Below are 20,777 nucleotides of genomic sequence, written 5' to 3'. Positions count from 1 at the left end.
ATTTAACCATTAGAAAATATAACAATGCATGGCTTGTCAATAGGGCTCTGCTCCTTCAGGGTAGCTCACTGCCAGAGCCAATCGTCATATGAAGATGGTAATATAACTACAGTCAATGAGCAAGATATGCTATATCAAATCCCCTGATGGAAGAAACAGAACCCCTACAGGTGTTGGCTGGGGTGGTGGTGGGATATCAGAAACACATAGCACAGAGTGTACAAGCTAGTTACAACAGCAAGAGACACCAGCGTATGAGAGCATGTGACATCCGGCATAGAGGATGCATGTGTAGAACTGGTCAACTAAATAGACCGCATGTAATTAGAGTGTGAATCCAATTGGTGCAATATCAGCTGATGCAATCAACCACACTCAGGTTTCCCTTCTGAACTGGCTACGTTTAATTTCACACACACCCCCAAACACACGCAAACACGTACTTTTCAGAAAGTATTCAGACACCTTGACTTGTTCAAAATGTTGTTACGTTACAGCCTTATTCTTAAATGGTTTCATGTTTTTTTCCTCACATCAATCTACACACAATACCCCATAATGACAAAGCAAAAACAGGTTTTTAGAAATTTTTGCAAATGTATTTAAGTTAAAAAGTGTGTTTTTTAACTAAATACCACATTTACATACGTTTTCTGAACCTTTACTCAGTACTTTGTTTAAGCACCTTTGGCAGGGATTACAGCCTTGAGTCTTCTTGGGTATGACACTACAAGCTTGGCACACCTGTATTTGGGGATTTCCTACCATTCTGCTCTACAGATACTCTCAAGCTCTGTCAGGTTGGATGGGGAGCGTCGCTGCTCAGCTATTTTCAAGTCTCTCCAGAGATGTTTGATCGGGTTCAAGTCCGGGCTAAAGTCTGGGCCACTCAAGGACATTCAGAGACTTGTCCCGAAGCCACTCCTATATTGTCTTGGCTTAGGGTTGTTGTCCTGTTAGAAGGTGAACCTTCGCCCCAGTCTGAGGTCCTGAGCGTTCTGGAGCAGGTTTTTTACTTTGTTCTGTTTACTTTCCCTCAATCCTGACTAGTCTCCCAGTCCCTGCTGCTGAAAAACATCACCACAGCATGATGCTGCCACGACCATATTCATGGTAGGGAGGGTGCCTGGATTCCTCCAGATGTGACGCTTGGAATTCAGGCCAAAGAGTTCAATCTTGGTTTCATCAGACCAGATAATCTTGTTTCTCATGGTATAAGAGTCCTTTAGATGCCTTTAGGCAAACTTCAAGCAGGCTGTCAAGTGCCTTTTACTGAGGTGTGGCTTCCGTCTGACCACTCTACCATAAAGGCCTGATTGGTGGTGTGCTGCAGAGATGTTTGTCCTTCTGAAAGGTTCTCCCAGCTCCACAGAGGAACTCTGGGGCTCTGTCAGGGTCACCATCGGGTTCTTGGTCACCTCCATGAGCAAGGCCTTTCTCCTCTGATTGCTCAGTTTGACAATAGGAACATTAGGAACACTTGCTCTTTCCATGACATAGACTGACCAGGTGAATCCAGGTGAAAGCTATGATCCTTTATTGATGTCCCTTGTTAAATCCACTTAATCAGTGTTGATGAAATGGAGGAGAAGGATTTTTAAGCCTTGAGTCATGGATTGTGTATTTATGCCATTCAGATATCCTGGTTTGTGTAGGTGTGTGCTTAGAAGTGAATGGGCAAGTCAAAAGATTTATGTGTCTATCCTACCCTGTCTTTCTAAGGTCTTCGAAAGCCAAGTTAACAAACAGATTACCGACCATTTCGAATCCCACCGTACCTTCTCCGCTATGCAATCCGGTTTCAAAGCTGGTCATGGGTGCACCTCAGCAACGCTCAAGGTCCTAAACAACATCATAACTGCCATCGATAAGAGACATTACTGTGTAGCCGTATTCATTGATCTGGCCAAGGCTTTCGACTCTGTCAATCACCACATTCTTATTGGCAGACTCGACAGCCTTGGTTTCTCAAATGACTGCCTCGCCTGGTTTACCAACTACTTCTCTGATAGTGTGTCAAATTGGAGGGCCTGTTGTCTGGACCTCTGGCAGTCTCTATGGGGTGGCACAGGGTTAAATTCTCGGCCGACTCTCTTCTCTGTATACATCAATGATATTGCTCTTGCTGCTGGTGACTCTCTGATCCACCTCTACGCAGACGACACCATTCTGTATACTTCTGGCCCCTCTTCGGACACTGTGTTAACTAACCTCCAGACGAGCTTCATTGCCATACAACTCTCCTTCCATGGCCTCCAACTGCTCTTAAATGCAAGTAAAACTAAATGCATGCTCTTCAATCGATCACTGCCCGCACCTGCCCGCTCGTCCAGCATCACTACTCTGGACGGCTCTGACTTAGAATACGTGGACGACTACAAATACTTAGGTGTCTGGTTAGACTGTAAACTCTCCTTCCAGACTCACGTTATTAAGCATCTCCAATCCAAAATTAAATCTAGAATCGGCTTCCTATATCGCAACAAATCATCCTTCACTCATGCTGCCAAACATACCCTCGTAAAACTGACCATCCTACCGATCCTCGACTTCGGCGATGTCATTTATAAAATAGCCTCCAACACTCTACTCAACAAATTGGATGCAGTCTATCACAGTGCCATCCGTTTTGTCATCAAAGCCCCATACACTACCCACCACTGCAACCTGTACGCTCTTGTTGGTTGGCCCTCGCTTCATACTCGTCGCCAAACCCACTGGCTCCAGGTCATCTACAAGTCTCTGCTAGGTAAAGCACCACCTTACCTCAACTCACTGATCACCATAGCAGCACCCACTCGAAGCACGTGCTCCAGCAGGTATATCTCACTGGTCACCCCCAAAGCCAATTCCTCCTTTGGTCGCCTTTCCTTCCAGTTCTCTGCTTCCAATGACTGGAACGAACTGCAAAAATCTTTGAAGATGGAGACTCATATCTCCCTCACTAGCTTTAAGCACCCGCTGTCAGAGCAGCTCACAGATCACTACACCTGTACATAGCCCATCTGTAAACAGCCCATCTGTAAACAGCCCATCTATCTACCTCATCCTCATTCTGCATTTATTTATTTATCTTGCTCCTTTGCACTCCAGTATCTCTACTTGCACATTCATCTCCTGCACATCTACCATTCCAGTGTTTAATTGCTATATTGTAATTACTTCGCCACCATGGCCTATTTTTTGCCTTATCTCCCTTATCTTACCTCATTTGCACTCACTGTATATAGACTTTTTGTTTCCTTTTTTTCTACTGTATTATTGACTGTATGTTTTGTTTATTCCATGTGTAACTCTGTGTTGTTGTATGTGTAGAATTCTTATGCTTTATCTGGCCAGGTCGCAGTTGCAAATGAGAACTTGTTCTCAACTAGCCTACCTGGTTAAATAAAGGTGAAATAAAAAAACAAAATGGTAGTATGGTAAAGTAGTAAGTGCCAGGTGCACTAGTTTGAGTTTGTCAAGAACTGCAACGGTTTGTATGAAGAATGGTCCATCACCCAAAAAACATCCAGCCAACTTGACACAACTGTGGGTAGCACTAGAGTCAACATGGGCCAGTATCCCTGTGGAATGTTTTAAAATGTAGGCTTTTCTGAGAGCAAAAGGGGGTGTATCTCAATATTAGGAAGGTGTTCCTAATGTTTTGTACACTCAGTGTTTATTTATATATATATATATATATATATATACATACACTGCTCAAAAAAATAAAGGGAACACTTAAACAACACATCCTAGATCTGAATGAAAGAAATAATCTTATTAAATACTTTTTCTTTACATAGTTGAATGTGCAGACAACAAAATCACACAAAATTAATCAATGGAAATCTAATTTATCAACCCATGGATGTCTGGATTTGGAGTCAAAATTAAAGTGGAAAACCACACTACAGGCTGATCCAACTTTGATGTAATGTCCTTAAAACAAGTCAAAATGAGGCTCAGTAGTGTGTGTGGACTCCAGGTGCCTGTATGGCCTCCCTACAACGCCTGGGCATGCTCCTGATGAGGAGCATGCCCAGCATGCCTGGACAGTCTGTGGTGCAACGTGGCGTTGGTGCATGGAGCGAGACATGATGTCCCAGATGTGCTCAATTGGATTCAGGTCTGGGGAACGGGCGGGCCAGTCCATAGCATCAATGCCTTCCTCTTGCAGGAACTGCTGACACACTCCAGCCACATGAGGTCTAGCATTGTCTTGCATTAGGAGGAACCCAGGGCCAACCGCACCAGCATATGGTCTCACAAGGCGTCTGAAGATCTCATCTCGGTACCTAATGGCAGTCAGGCTACCACTGGCGAGCACATGGAGGGCTGTGCGGCCCCGCAAAGAAATGCCACCCCACACCATGACTGACCCACCGCCAAACCGGTCATGCTGGAGGATGTTGCAGGCAGCAGAACGTTCTCCACGGCGTCTCCAGACTCTGTCACGTCTGTCACGTGCTCAGTGTGAACCTGCTTTCATCTGTGAAGAGGACAGTGCGCCAGTGGCGAATTTGCCAATCTTGGTGTTCTCTGGCAAATGCCAAACGTCCTGCACGGTGTTGGGCTGTAAGCACAACCCCCACCTGTGGACGTCGGGCCCTCATACCACCCTCATGGAGTCTGTTTCTGACCGTTTGAGCAGACACATGCACATTTGTGGCCTGCTGGAGGTCATTGTGCAGGGCTCTGGCAGTGCTCCTCCTGCTCCTCCTTGCACAAAGGCGGAGGTAGCGGTCCTGCTGCTGGGTTGTTGCCCTCCTACGGCCTCCTCCACGTCTCCTGATGTACTGGCCTGTCTCATGGTAGCGCCTCCATGCTCTGGACACTACGCTGACAGACACAGAAAACCTTCTTGCCACAGCTCGCATTGATGTGCCATCCTGGATGAGCTGCACTACCTGAGCCACTTGTGTGGGTTGTAGACTCCGTCTCATGCTACCACTAGAGTGAAAGCACCGCCAGCATTCAAAAGTGACCAAAACATCAGCCAGGAAGCATAGGAACTGAGAAGTGGTCTGTGGTTTCCACCTGAGAACCATTCCTTTATTGGGGGTGTCTTGCTTATTGCCAATAATTTCCACCTGTTGTCTATTCCATTTGCACAACAGCATGTGAAATTTATTGTCAATCAGTGTTGCTTCCTAAGTGGACAGTTTGATTTCACAGAAGTGTGATTGACTTGGAGTTACATTGTGTTGTTTAAGTGTTCCCTTTTTTTGAGCAGTATATATACACACTACCTTGATTAAATACTCAATATATACTGTATATAACCCTGGCTGGAGGGTATAGTAGGCTACATTGGCTGTAGCAGCGTACTCAGCTATGCAACAAATCCTGACTTTGATTCAAGAGTTTGAGGCCTCAATTAAAATCCAATATGTCTTCATATTGAAAGACATACCATCAAATAGGACCTTAAAGACATTTCCCACTGCAGATAATTAATAATACCTGAGTCCTGCAAGAGACTCAGCAGAAAAAGAAAGCATTGTATTCACAATTCATATGTTTTATATAACCGACTTACTTTCAGTGTAGTGGCATTGCACAACAATGTATTCACTGTTAAACAGAGTGCAGGGGAATCCCTGAAGACACTAGGACCTTAGCTGCACTACAGCACTTTGGATTTTAAGTGAAACAATGGCATTCATACACATATTATTTTTAAGTATGTTACCCATGTTGTTTGAGGCTTACAATAGCATTAGCCTCGATCACTAGCAGACAACTGTAGCTGTTGGTAGGCGCTACTGTAACTGATAGCTAGCTATACCCCAGTGGGGGAAAGGCACAGAGAGGCTTTGGTGGCAGACAACAGATGTTGTGAGGTTTTTATTTGTACTGCCCTGAAGTGGTAGCTACAGACAATACCTGCAGACTTGAGTATTTCCTTATTTACTGTTATACAGGTATCAAGAGTATCATATTTGGGACACAGGATAACAATGAAAAAAGCAGACTGTTACAACCATTCCAAAGGGAGGGTGATAAAATGGATATAGTAGAGACATAAAGAGAGGGAAACAATAAAAGCTATGGCAAGAAGAGAGAGAGAGGGATGTATTTATTTGACATTTTGCAGGATGAAATCTCTTGAGATGCACCATTTAGTTTTCAAGAGCCCCCTCCAAAAACAAAAATACTTACAGGAGAGAGAGAGAGAGAGAAAAAGAGAGAAAAAGAGAGAAAAAGAGAGAAAAAGAGAGAGAGAGAGAAGAAATGTGTTTATTTGCTGTGTTCAGCTCTATGGGCTACGCTGCAGAAAAATTGCTGTGTTGTTGACGTAGCAGCCAGAAGAGCAAAAAGTAGTGAGTAAGCTAAAACACCTGAAATGTGTCGGGGAAAGTATTTATTTAGTTACACGCTTGTTACCATTCATTACTCAACGTTACTGCAGGTGTTCAGCTCAACTCTGTCTGAACTCAGGCTTTATAATACAGTGAGAGAGAGAGAAAGAAAGAGAGAAAAAGAGAGTTGATAGAGTGGGTGAGGGAGAAAGGCGGAGATTAGAGAGAGAGGAAGGGAGAGTCTTTAACTAATGATATTTACATACTTTAATTAACAGGGGGAGGTGTGTGTGTGTGTGTGTGTGTGTGTGTGTGTGTGTGTGTGTGTGTGTGTGTGTGTGTGTGTGTGTGTGTGTGTGTGTGTGTGTGTGTGTGTGTGTGTGTGTGTGTGTGTGTGTGTGTGTGAGGTAGGATTAGGGAGGTAAGTCAATAAATAGGCCATGGTGGCGAAGTAATTACAATATAGCAATTAAACACTGGCATGGTAGATGTACAGAAGATGAATGTGCAAGTAGAAATACTGGGGTGCAAAGGGGCAAGATATATCAATACAGTATTGGGATGAGGTAGTTGGATGGGCTGTTTACAGATGGGCTATGTACAGGTGCAGTGATCTGTGAGCTGCACTGACAGCTGGTGCTTAAAGCTAGTGAGGTAGATATGAGTCTCCAGCTTCAGTGATTTTTGCAGTTCGTTCCAGTCATTGGCAGCAGAGAACTGAAAGGAAAGGTGGCCAAAGGATGAATTGGCTTTGGGGGTGACCAGTGAGATACACCTGCTGGAGCGCGTGCTACGGGTGGGTGCTGCTATGGTGACCAGGGAGCTGAGAAAAGGCGGGGCTTTACCTAGCAGAGACTTGTAGATGACCTGGAGCCAGTGGGTTTGGCGACAAGTATGAAGCAATGGCCAGCCAGCGAGAGCGTACAGGTCGCAGTGGTGGGTAATATACGGGGCTTTGGTGACAAAACAGATGGCACTGTGATAGACTGCATCCAATTTGTTGAGTAGAGTGTTGGAGGCTATTTTATAAATGACATTGCCGAAGTCGAGGATCGGTAGGATGGTCAGTTTTACGAGGGTATGTTTGGCAGCATGAGTGAAGGATGCTTTGTTGTGAAATAGGAAGCCGATTCTAGATTTAATTTTGGATTGGAGATGCTTATTAATGTGAGTCTGGAAGGAGAGTTTACAGTCTACCCAGACACCTAGGTATTTGTAGTTGTCCACATATTTTAAGTCAGAACCGGCAGGTGTGCGCAGTGATCGGTTGAAGAGCATGCATTTAGTTTTACTTGCATTTAAGAGCAGTTGGAGGCCATAGAAGGAGAGTTGTATGGCAATGAAGCTCGTCTGGAGGTTAGTTAACGCAGTGTCCAAAGAAGGGCCAGAAGTATACAGAATGGTGTCGTCTGCGTAGAGGTGGATCGGAGAATCACCAGTAGCAAGAGCGTCATCATTGATGTATACAGAGAAGAGAGTCGGCCCGAGAATTTAACCCTGTGGCACCCCATAGAGACTGCCAGAGGTCCGGACAACAGGCCCTCCAATTTGACACACTGAACTCTATCAGATAAGTAGTTGGTGAACCAGGCGAGGCAATCATTTGAGAAACCTAGGCTGTTGAGTCTGCCAATAAGAATGTGGTGACTGACAGAGTCGAAATCCTTGGCCAGGTTTATGAATAGGGCTGCACAGTAGTATCTTTTATCGATGGCGGTTATGATATCGTTTAGGACCTTGAGCATGGCTGAGGTGCACCCATGACCAGCTCGGAAACCAGATTTCATAGCAGAGAAAGTATGGTGGGATTCGAAATGGTCGGTAATCTGTTGGTTAACTTGGCTTTCGAAGACCTTAAAAAGGCAGGGTAGGATAGATATAAGTCTGTAGCAGTTTGGGGCTAGAGTGTCTCCCACTTTGAAGAGGGGGATGACCGCGGCAGCTTTCCAATCTTTGGGAATCTCAGGCGATACGAAAGAGAGGTTGAACAGGCTAGTAATAGGGGTTGCAACAATTTCGGCAGATCATTTTAAAAAGAGAGGGTCCAGATTGTCTAGCCCGGCTGATTTGTAGGGGTCCAGATTTTGCAGCTCATTAAGAACATCAGCTATCTGGATTTGGGTGAAGGAGAAATGGGGGATGCTTGGGCGAGTGCTGTTGACCGGGGTAGGGGTAGCCGTAGAAAAATGCGTATTGAAATTCTCAATTATAGTGGATGTATGGTGGCAATGGGGACAATGTTTCCTAGCCTCAGTGCAGTGGGCAGCTGGGAGGAGGTGCTCTTATTCTCCATGGACTTTACAGTGTTCCAGAACTTTTTTGAGTTTGTGCTACAGGATGCACATTTCTGCTTGAAAAAGCTAGCCTTAGCTTTCCTAAATGCCTGTTTATATTTGTTCCTAACTTCCCTGAAAAGTTGCATATCACGGGGGCTATTCGATGCTAATGCAGAACGCCACAGAATGTTTTTGTGCTGGTCAAGGGCAGTCAGGTCTGGAGAGAACCAAGGGCTATATCTATTCCTAGTTCTACATTTTTTGAAAGGGCCATGCTTATTTAAGATGGTGAGGAAGGCACTTTTAAAGAATGACCAGGCATCCTCTACTAACGGAATGAGGTCAATATCCATCCAGGATACCCGGGACAGGTCGATTAGAAAGGCCTGCTCACTAAAGTGTTTTAGGGAGCGTTTGATAGTGATGAGGAGTGGTCGTTTCACCACAGACCCATTACGGATGCAGGCAATGAGGAATTGATCGCTGAGATCTTGGTTGAAAACATCAGAGGTCTATTTGGAGGGCGAGTTGGTTAGGATGATATCTATGAGGGTACCCATGTTTATGGATTTGAGGTTGTACCTGGTGGGTTCATTGATAATTTGTGAGAGATTGAGGGCATCAAGTTTAGATTGTAGGATGGCCGGGGTGTTAACCTCTATGGGCTAGGTGGGACGCTTGCGTCCCACCTACTCAACAGCCAGTGTAATCCCGTGGCGCGATATTCAAATACCTCAAAAATGCAAAAACTTTTACACCATTTTAAAGACAAGACTCTCGTTAATCTAACCACACTGTCCGATTTCAAAAAGGCTTTACAACGAAAGCAAAACATTAGATTATGTCAACAGAGTACCCAGCCAGAAATAATCAGACACCCATTTTTCAAGCTAGCATATAATGTCACATAAACCCAAACCACAGCTAAATGCAGCACTAACCTTTGATGATCTTCATCAGATGACAACCCTAGGACATTATGTTATACAATACGTGCATGTTTTGTTCAATCAAGTTCATATTTATATCAAAAACCAGCTTTTTACATTAGCATGTGACTAGCATGTGACTAGCATTCCCACCGAACACTGCCGGTGAATTTACTAAATTACTCACGATAAACGTTCACAAAAAACATAACAATTATTTTAAGAATTATAGATACAGAACTCCTCTATGCACTCGATATGTCCGATTTTAAAATAGCTATTCGGTAAAAGCACATTTTGCAATATTCTAAGAAGATAGCCCGGCATCACAGGGCTAGCTATTTAGACACCCAGCAAGTTTAGCACTCACCAAAGTCAGATTTACTATAAGAAATTTTTTATTACCTTTGCTGTTCTTCGTCAGAATACACTCCCAGGACTTCTACTTCAATAACAAATGTTGGTTTGGTCCCAAATAATCCATTGTTATATCCAAATAGCGGCGTTTTGTTCGTGCGTTCAAGACACTATCCGAAAGGGTAAATAAGGGTGACGAGCATGGCGCATTTCGTGACAACAAAATTCTAAATATTCCATTACCGTACTTCGAAGCATGTCAACCGCTGTTTAAAATCAATTTTTATGCCATTTTTCTCGTAAAAAAGCGTTAATATTCCGACCGGGAAATCGTTTTTTATTACAAAGAGAGTGAAAGTAAAAGCATGCTATCCCCTCATGCACGAGCCTCAGTCTAATGGCCCTCTGATAGAGCACTTGCCAAACGCGCTAATGTGTTTCAGCCTGGGGATGGAATTACATCGTTCAGCTTTTTCCCGCCTTCTGAGAGCCCATGGGAGCCGTAGGAAGTGTCACGTCATGCCAGAGATCCCCTGTATTTGTTAGAGATGATCAAGGAGGGCAAGAAATGGTCAGACAGGCCACTTCCTGTAAGGAATCTTCTCAGGTTTTGGCCTGCCAAATGAGTTCTGTTATACTCACAGACACCATTCAAACAGTTTTAGAAACTTTAGGGTGTTTTCTATCCAAAGCCAATAATTATATGCATATTCTAGTTACTGGGCAGGAGTAGTAACCAGATTAAATCGGGTACGTTTTTTATCCGGCCGTGCAAATACTGCCCCCTAGCCCCAACAGGTTAAGCATGTCCCAGTTTAGGTCACCTAGCAGCACGAGCTCTGAAGATAGATGGGGGGCAATCAGTTCACATATGGTGTCCAGGGCACAGATGGGGGCAGAGGGTGGTCTGTAGCAAGCGGCAACGGTGAGAGACTTGTTTCTGGAAAGTGGATTTTTAAAAGTAGAAGCTCGAATTGTTTGGGTACAGACCTGGATAGTAAGACAGAACTCTGCGGGCTATCTCTGCAGTAGATTACAACACCGCCCCCATTGGCAGTTCTATCTTTTCGGAAGATTTTATAGTTAGGGATGGAAATTTCAGAGTTTTTGGTGGTCTTCCTGAGCCAGGATTCAGACACGGCTAGGACATCCGGGTTGGCCGAGTGTGCTAGGGCAGTGAATTAAACAAATTTAGGGAGGAGGCTTCTAATATTAACATGCACGTAACCAAGGCTTTTACAGTTACAGAAGTCAACAAATGATAGCGCCTGGGGAATGGGAGTGGAGCTAGGCACTGCAGGGCCTGGATTAACCTCCACATCACAAGAGGAACAGAGGAGGAGTAGGATAAGGGTACAGCTAGAGGCTAAAATAACTTGACGTCTAATACGTTCAGAACAGAATGTAAAAGGAGCAGATTTCTGGGCACAGTAGAATGGATTCAAGGCATAATGTACAGACAAAGGTATGGCAGGATGTGAATACAGTGAGGGTAAACCTGTGCATAGAGTGTCGATGAAAGAGATATTGTCTCTAGAAATATAATTTAAACCAGGTGATGTCACCACATGTGTGGTAGGTGGAACTAAAGTGTTAAATAAGGCATATTGAGCAGGGCTTTAGGCTCTACAGTGAAATAAGGCAATACTTACTAACCAAAACAGCAATGGACAAGGCATTTGACGTTAGCGAGAGGCATGCATAGCCAAGTGATCATAGGACTCCAGTGAGTGGCTTCAGGCAGCTAGCGGGCCGGGACTAGTAAGCTAACAGAAGGGCCTTGGAGGGACGTTGCGACGGAAGAAAGTCTGTTGTGGCCCCCTCGTGCTATTACGTCGGCAGACAGATCAGCAGGGCTCCGTGTGGTAAACCAGGCCAATTGGCAAAATAGGTATAGTGGCCAAAGAATTTGTCCGGTGGGCCTCTTAAGCTAACAGTCCGATGTGCTCTGGACAGCTTGCGGCCGTGGCTAGCATGCTAGAGGATGGGCATTCAGGGTACGACGCGACAGCGGAGCCAGTTGAGAAAACCCCATCGGGCGAATCACGTTGGTGGTTCAGTCGTGATGGGTTCGCGGGGGTTCAGGCCAGTTGGCAAAATAGGTATTGTAGCCCAAGGAGTGGCTGATGGACCTCTTTGGCTAGCCGGGAGATGGGCCTAGCAAGGCTAGCTCCAGGCTAATTGGTTCTTGCTTTGGGACAGTGACATTAGCCAGGAGTGGCCACTTGAATAGCAGCTAGCTAGCTGCAATGATTTAGGTGAAAAACAAAAAAAAGGTTCAGAGCTTGCGGTAGGAATCCGGAGATATGGAGAAAATGTAAGTGCGATTTGCTCTGGTTTGAGTCGTGCTGTGTAGACTGGCGAGAGTTGTCCGTGCTAGAGGTAGCTGATGACCGCTAGCAGTGGCTAGCTGACTACTAGCTAGTGTGTGTGTGTGTGTGTGTGTGTGTGTGTGTGTGTGTGTGTGTGTGTGTGTGTGTGTGTGTGTGTGTGTGTGTGTGTGTGTGTGTGTGTGTGTGTGTGTGTGTGTGTGTGTGTGTGTGTGCCAACCTCATTCAGCTATTTACCACCAAACACGTGTTAAGTAATGCTACTGCTGTATAATCAACTTACAGTATATCACCTTCCCTCATTAAAACATAGTTGCATCATCTTTTCCCCCTTATGGCCTCACATCTCAATAGCAACAGTGGTAGTAGCTAATCTGGGGACTGAGGAAATTTCAAAGCACACACCCAGACATACCAGGATATCTGGCAATTTCCTCATCTCTTTATTGAGGCCTGCAAGGATGAGTCCCAAGTGACACCATATCCCCTATATACTGCACTACTTTTGACCAGAGCTATATGGGCACTACACAGGGAATTGGGTGCCATGTGGGACTCAGCCATAGACAACCAATAACCAGATACATAACGAAAGCAGTAACAACCCCTCTGTGTTTATGTAAACTGTCTGGAGGTAGAAATAGGCTTTTGTCCAATGGAGCAGACAGTTGCTAGCCTACATACTGTATCAAAGAGCTTTAGAAGCAATTAACACCTTACCTAAGGGCATTGTTCACACAAGGCCTTCATAAGATTCACATTGACAACGCCTGTCTAGCGGTGAAGTGTTTTCATGACTAGGCCCTGGAGCGTTTCCTGACTTGATTAAACTGTGGGCCCTATTTATTATAGGCGATCACAAGGGGCCAGAGTATTTCCTGGTTGGGTCACGAGGTCAGGGATAAACTTAAGGCCCTTTTCATGTATACACGGCCGACAGTTTTACCTCAGGCCCTAAGTATAGGCTATCACAAGGGCCCAGAGTATTACCTTATGCACTAAGTGTAGGCTATCACATGGGCCCAAAGTATCTCCTTGGGATACCCGATCAGGGATAACTCCAGGCCCATTTCATTCATAACAATCACACATTGTGTAAAAACATTGCGTAAAAACAAACCTAGCTAGCTCATTTTCTGATGCCCCTCCCACTCAGCAAAACTCCTCTAAAGAGAAGGCAAATTAATAATGCATTGATATCTATGAACACTCACTCTCTCTCTGTTTTACTGAGAACTGTTGTATTATTAGGTTTCAAACCAAGCTCGTCTTTACTTCCCTTAAAGCATTATTACAAATTAAAATATGTGAATTCGTAGAGGGGGTGACTATCATTAGAGGCTACTTTCATGAGGATTGTCAAGCTCAGAGATAAAGAGAGAGAGAGCACAAGAGAGAGAGAGAGAGAGAGAGAGAGAGAGAGAGATTGGAATAGTGTTCCTTTAGCAAATACAATGGAGAGACAGGAGTTTAAAGTCATGTACTGCTTGCTTACCCAGACTAACTCTGTTAGCAAATCTCCTATCATCAAGCCACATATATTTCCCTTCACTAAATGAAAGATGCTTACACAATATGTTTGGTAATGGCCAATGTTTAAGCAGGTTATTATCATTAAAATCTAAATGGGAATAAAAAGAGAAGGGGAAAGGGATAGTAAAGTTAATGTGGCGTGGCCCCGTTTTACGGCCATTCGCAGTCTTTTTCATTGATAAACCACTAGATCATTTTAATTAGACAGTGTGTTAATTGAGTGTGGGTCCTGGGGTATAATACAGTATGTCATTATTAGTCTGCATCAACGGCAACCCCTCACGAGTGTGACACCATTCACCCGACTGAGTGAGAAAGAGAGGGAGAGAGTGACAGAAAGAGGAAGGGGGGAGGGAAAGAGTGTTTGCATGTGTGAGAGAGACAGAGAGAGAGTGAGTGTGAGGGAGCGAGAGAGACGTAGGTGATCTGCCCCCTCAACATCCTCTCTGACATCATTACTTAGTCATCGCGTTCTGCCTAATGTGCTAACATTCAGGAAATGCCAAGAGAGATCAATGTTACAAGGTATCCCACTTTGCCTAAAAAAAACGGTGGTAAAGGTCAAGACTCTATGCCCAGGGGGAGCATGCTGCATATACCACCTACTTCGATCTACCTACTACACTGCACCACACCGTCCAACCACTACCATCCAAACTGTACTGGGATCAGCTGTTAGAGAGCCAGAGACAATGTCACGGTTGGCCCCTACTTTATCCTGAGATACCTCCTGTGGAAAAAGAGGTTTAATAGAATGAAGATGAAACCAAATCACATTTGACACTCTTTTATATTAATGTAATTAACACCCACACACACCCTCTCTAACACACACACTCACAAACTCACACACACACACACGGACATGCGGCTCGGTGCTCTGTCGACACCCTTGTTCAGCAGAAAGGGATCAGTGGCCAAGCGTATGATTACACTAAAGTCAAACAGCCTTAACGTATCCTTTCACCAAGGCCTACTCTAGTACCACTACAGTGGTGATGGTACAGGAAACACAATGACACCATTAGCTTGGTGATTGACTGCCTTCAGAACCTTTCATCCAATGGGTAGCTCCGAGCCATGCAGGAGACATGAGTCTCAAGGCTTTTAGTGACTTCTGTGGTCTTAGATGTTGCTCTGTTACATCAGCAGGTGCTATGTAATGTGATTGTAATTGACCCTGAGTGTGTTGTAATGCAGGCATACTGGGTAAATGTGTGGCTATCAAATGCTGATAAGCCAACTGTAGTTACATTAAACTACCTTCATCGGTACGTCTTGGAGAGCAGTTTTGACACGGAGTTTCATGACCTGGCCCGACCAGGGAAAGTTCACTCAGTTAAAATGAGGACCCTAGTTATAATTCCATCGCCTTTCACATGTTTCTCTCAATCCAGTCCATTAACTAAATAATAAATGACATGCATGTAGTCAATCTTGATAAAGCAACTAAACAAGATGCTAAACACGAACACACAGCTCGGCGCTAGCCTGAAAAGTTTGGGCCAGGTGCCCCATCTGGAATCCCGGCCAAGACATTAGCTCTGGGGGGCAATGGCCAAGACATTAGCCCTGGGGGGCAATGGCCAAGACATTAGCTCTGGGGAGCAAGTCAAGATGTATCCTCCGTCTAGTCGTGGCGGCACATGACGTCTTGCCACCAAGCTTCACTACTTCCACTGCGGAGAGGAAACAAGGGCTGGGAAAACACATTTGTAAACACAAAGTAGATGAAGAGGGGAGGGGATGGACGTATGAAAAGAGGAAGAGTCCCTTTGGAAGAGGGCATTATTTATGACACCTCATCCTGTCCTCCTCTCTCCCCTTCTTCCTCCAGAGCAGTTAGTTCCTCCATAGCGGTAGGTAGCAAAATAGTGCCACTTTATAATCCATTAGCATCACTAAATGGAAGGGAAGCCATCCAAGTGGTGAGACGAGACACAGACAGGGCTAGGAACAAGCCCCCTGTGTACATCCTAAATCATGTTCCAGGCCTCTGCATGGATGCCAAAGCTGTGTTTAGCTATGCCAACCAACTACGCCACCCTCTCCTCACTGTTGGTGGGTGCAGTAAGGGGGTTGGCGAACAACGATATTTTTCCGGACGAGTGGATGTTGTTGACTAAAGAAGTTAATTTCAGTTCAATTCAATTCAGTTTAGTAAAATTCATTTCAGTTGAGTTCAGTTAATTTCAGTTTAGTTCAGTTCAGTTAATTTCAGTTTAGTTCAATTCATTTCAATTCATTTCAGTTTAGTTAAATTCATTTCAGTTGAGTTCAGTTAATTTCAGTTTAGTTCAGTTCATTTCAGTTCAGTTCAGTTCAGTTCAGCTCAATTCATTTAAGTTTATTTCAGTTTATTTCGAGGGGAAGAATCCATGTGTACCAGCATATTCCTTTGTTCAGGTTGAGGAGTCAGGTGCTTGAGTCTACTAAATGTACTGCAATTATTGAAGAAATTAAATGTCTCCAATTATAGTCTGTACAGTATGCCTAAAGTATGGTTACTAATTGTGTATGATAGACTTCCACTTGTACAGTACATTAATGTAGCCTTACAAAATGGGTCTCTTATACAATTTTGTGTGTGTGTGTGTGTGTGTGTGTGTGTGTGTGTGTGTGTGTGTGTGTGTGTGTGTGTGTGTGTGTGTGTGTGTGTGTGTGTGTGTGTGTGTTTGCCTATTAGCTCTCTGAAAGAGATGTAGGCATTTCAAAAGATCAGCTCACTACGTTGATAAACTGCCAGATTTATAATGAACTCTTCTTCCATTAAAGACCACTCACAGAGTCCCACTCTGCATCTTATGCAAATGCATATTTAGGTTTCAACCACTGGATGTATGAAGAACAGAGAGAAAACCGTGTATTGCATCATGAAGAAAAAACATAAAGATAAAAAAATGGCCATAGATCCTGCCAAGGATGGCAGATTTTCCTGCACTATTGACGTATATGTAGATATTTACAACCAGCGAAGTGCATTACTGGAAGCATCGACATCAAAAGCGAGTGGATGGATGAAATACATTATCAAGGTTGAAAATCACTTAGGAAAGTGGCTTTTATGATAGTAATGATCAGCATGAAGCACAATAATGGCGGCCATTTTGTATCCACACTGGCAAGAAGGAACCCTGCCATTATATTCATAAACACCACTGAGACTGAGAAACTCGACACTCAGCCCATCTCTCTCCCCATAGGGAGTCTAGGCTAGGCTAGTATCCACCCAGGGCTCAGGCACACAGACAGACAGACAGACAGACAGACAGACAGACAGACAGACAGACAGACAGACAGACAGACAGACAGACAGACAGACAGACAGACAGACAGACAGACAGACAGACAGACAGACAGACAGACAGACAGACAGACAGACAGACAGACAGACAGACAGACACCACATTAGCCTTGTCTACACGACTCAGAGGACACAACCTGCCTTGGGGAACATAACACACCATAACACCACTTCTACCCATGTCATCCTAGAGGAGTACTGGCACTGGGCACAACACGGCTCAGGCAGCACAAGCAGAGCATTCTGGGTAGAAGTTTTTTTTTTTAAAGGTAAAAGAAGGAAAGGGAGTGTGGTGGTACAACGGCAACTGAGTGAATGCATGGGTGAAGCCAGAGTAGACTCGTTCAGCCACCCACCCCCGCCACACACACACCAACCCCAAATGCTGTGGTTAAGTTAGAGTTAGAGCACTTCAGGCTCCATCAGGCCATCCTTGAGGGCTTAATTCATCACCCATACAATCAGGATCTAAAGCCCAATGAAGATAAAGTAGTCCAGTACTAGTGTCTGAGAGCTGGAGAAAACATGCTTGAGTAGGCAGTCAATCCTCCTCGCCTGGCAAGAAGAGAATATTTCAAAATGGATACCTGTTTCCGTCTTCAAGATAATTATTACAGATTTACAGCTAGGGGGAAATGGAAGCAGGGAGTTGGGCTGGCTAAGGTAGACAATACACCCAGAAAACCTGTCTCACACACACGAAGCCGAGCGCATACAAACATACACACACACACACACAGAGTCCGCACACACACCCACACTCACACACACACATACACAAACGTCCCCAAATCGCCGCAGCCATCACTGCGAGTTAAAAAACAAGTTCATGCAGCGTGTCATAATAATTTCAGACAGAGGACTGAAACTGAGGGATTCATTTTTTTCATCCAAATGAAATCAAGCAAAAAAGAAGCAGCCACAACAACAAAAGAAACATGTAAGAATGATTAAAAGAGCCCAGTGGCTTTCTCTGCTTTGAGTCTGCATGGTTGTGGAAATTACATTTATTCATTTCGCCTTATTATTCTGTTTCAAATGAAGGCCTCTATGCCCTTTTAGGGGGGATGAAATCATGTCAGTATTCCAGCCATTTCAAAATAAAATTGGGATGGAAGGATCTGGCTGCTACAGGAAGATGACTAATCTGTGTCAGAACAGCCATTCATGTATTCGTAGTCTGAAGTATTAGCCAGAACAAGGACATGTCCTGGCATTAACATGACCTACACATTCCATTGTGACCTCAGTTAAAGTACAAGCTGTCTTCACTCATAGAGGATGAGACAGGTTGTAGTGCATCACTAATGAATACCCTTATGTAGACGGACAGATTTTGGTGTCAGAACAGTTACGGACCAAAATCAGATATGACCTACTTGTCATCTCCTCTGTGCAGTTGTAAAGAAGCTATTACAGGCTCATAGCCTGCCAATCAATGTAATTGTATTATTGACCATCACCATAGGTATTGATCACATAGGCCAAGGCAGTGTTCTAAGTGCGTGAATGTTTGCTAGGGAAATTCAGGCTTCACAAGGTTCCTTCCCTGGATGATTTCATTGCCCCTGATTCCATGAGAGACCATTGTCTCAGGGTCTGTATCCCTACACAATTGCAGATGCTGCTTTTAGGAAGCATAATAATATTCTCTCGTACATTGTACGCCACCCTTTGGAGTGTCTGTGTAAGTGCAGGTAACAAGTGCACCGATTACTAATTTGGGGAGCTAGGCATTATTCTGAATATAATTTACTCTGGCATGATGATAGTTTGCAGATTAATTTATAAAAAAATCCATATAAATGGTAAATATGCATATAAAGTCCACATAATTCATAGGCATAGAATATAGTTATTAAACTAGGCCTATTAAATCTATAGCTTTTGTAAAGGAATTGTGAACATAGAAGCAACAGGAACAAGCCAGCAATTCAGAGGACCACATAGGCTTGCTTTTATTCGATGCGAAATTTCGTTATTACAAGTAAAGAGTTGAAATAATTTAAATCCCCGTCAAAAATATTTACAAATCTGCCCAATCAGTTAGCATTGATTGCATTAAAAATCCAAAGCGACGTATACAAGATCTATAACAAAACATATTGCAAAATACAGGACACGTTAACGATTATAATTTATTTCAGTCGTATTCATTACATATAAATAAACTAAAACTAGTGGAATTCACCTGTCAGAGTAACCTATATGCGCAAGTATAGTGAGTGTTTTCCAACCGCTATGTGAAGCAATGCTGCTATCGGTATGGCACGAGCACGGAGTCTGCTGCAATCAAGCATATCTCCGTGTGCAATAGCAATACCAGTCCAACCGGGCCCCGAATGCTTCTGGAAGTGCTGAAACCTATGTGGGATATAGTGCCCTGCTGTGCGCAACTGAACCAATGCACCTGTTACAGTGGACATACAACTCACTAAAACAAGCGAATATTTCCGTGCGCAACGCAGTTTGGATATAATAAGCCTTTATAGTTCTTGACGAAATGTAGTGCTTCATAATATAAAATTGTTTATTTTGTGAAATACACATGACAAATGGTGAATAATCATCACTTACGCTGCTGTTTTGCCCCGACCAGTAAACCACTGCATGGTTATGCGCTGAGTCCCCGGTCAAAGCGAAAGTAGTGCTGCTTAGTTTGGGATCATCTCCTCTGGAATTCCCTCGACCCTCGTCCCTGTTCCACTTAAATTCGGATCGGCCCAGTCTGTGTCCGTCCAATAACGGACCAGGACTCCTTCTCTCATCCGATGTCTCTCCTTTTAAACCGGGGCCACCGGTCTTAAGGCTCTCCCTAAACTCGGGGTGTTCGGGACCGCTTCGCTTCGCTCTCCGTAACGCAACATCCTCAGCACCATCCTTGACATTACCCAAATCATCCACCCCAATATTATATTCACCACGGTACCTTTCTTCGTTTTCACTAGACCCGGTTAAATCTTCCAGAGCGACTTTTGGGGTAACTCCATCGTCAGTGAATCTCGGCTCATCCACGAGAACACCTGCCTGTTGGGTGTCGCTTGGTACTCCAGTATTTTGGTCAGTAACTCCGAGTAGCTGGTACTCCAGCCGGACCTGTTCCAGAGCTTTGGCCGCCTGCCTCGTACCATCAGCCGCGTGCGTACCGGTATCCAGCTGTAATTCCTTCAGGTGTAGCTGGACCGGCGACTGGCACGATGCGCAAGTTATCTCCGCCTTGGCATTTAGCTGGGTATGAGCGGAGATCAGAAGCCAGGTACACAGAGTTAAGTGCAAGCCTGGGCAGAAGCCAAGCCAAGTATCCATTGCTGGTATAGTTAGAGATTTGGGTCCAACGCACGGAGCGGGAAAACCTTATCCAACCGAGGACCAACTCCCCCCGAAGTCGGTGAGATTGTCGTGGTATTTAGAAAAGCGCTCTTCAGCTAAACTGTTCACGTTCAAGGAGCTGGTCGCGGGAGCCACCACATAGGAGAGGAGCTGTATCGAAGCCGAGCTGCCGAATGTGCGCCCGGATGAGAGGAATACTGTGAGAGAACGCAAGAGAGAGACGAGAGAGAGAGAGAGAGAGAGAGAGAGAGAGAGAGAGAGAGAGAGAGAGAGAGAGAGAGAGAGAGAGAGAGAGAGAGAGAGATGCGCCGTGGCTTTCACACTGGTTGTGAAAGCCCACTAGTAATCGAATATGATATGACCGGTAAAGACCTATTCAACATAGCTTTCATCAGCAGTGGCAGTTCTAGACCATTTCAACTGGGGGGGGC

The 20,777-nt window shown here is 44.5% G+C and overlaps 1 protein-coding gene across 1 annotated transcript in view; it reads right to left on the bottom strand.

The window, feature by feature from the left end:
* LOC106564691 (VPS10 domain-containing receptor SorCS3) overlaps positions 1–20,536 on the bottom strand; it is a 248,845-nt gene extending 228,309 nt beyond the window's left edge. Inside the window, exon 1 of the mRNA XM_014130944.1 lies at positions 19,594–20,536. Coding sequence (XP_013986419.1) covers positions 19,594–20,322 — 729 coding nt within the window. The 5' untranslated portion in view covers positions 20,323–20,536. The remainder of the gene's footprint in view (positions 1–19,593) is intronic.
* Positions 20,537–20,777: the final 241 nt, after the last annotated feature.

The sequence above is a fragment of the Salmo salar genome, chromosome ssa12, assembly GCF_905237065.1.
Source record: "Salmo salar chromosome ssa12, Ssal_v3.1, whole genome shotgun sequence".
Lineage (NCBI taxonomy): Eukaryota > Metazoa > Chordata > Actinopteri > Salmoniformes > Salmonidae > Salmo > Salmo salar.
This window is presented reverse-complemented; position numbering and strand designations above follow the sequence as displayed.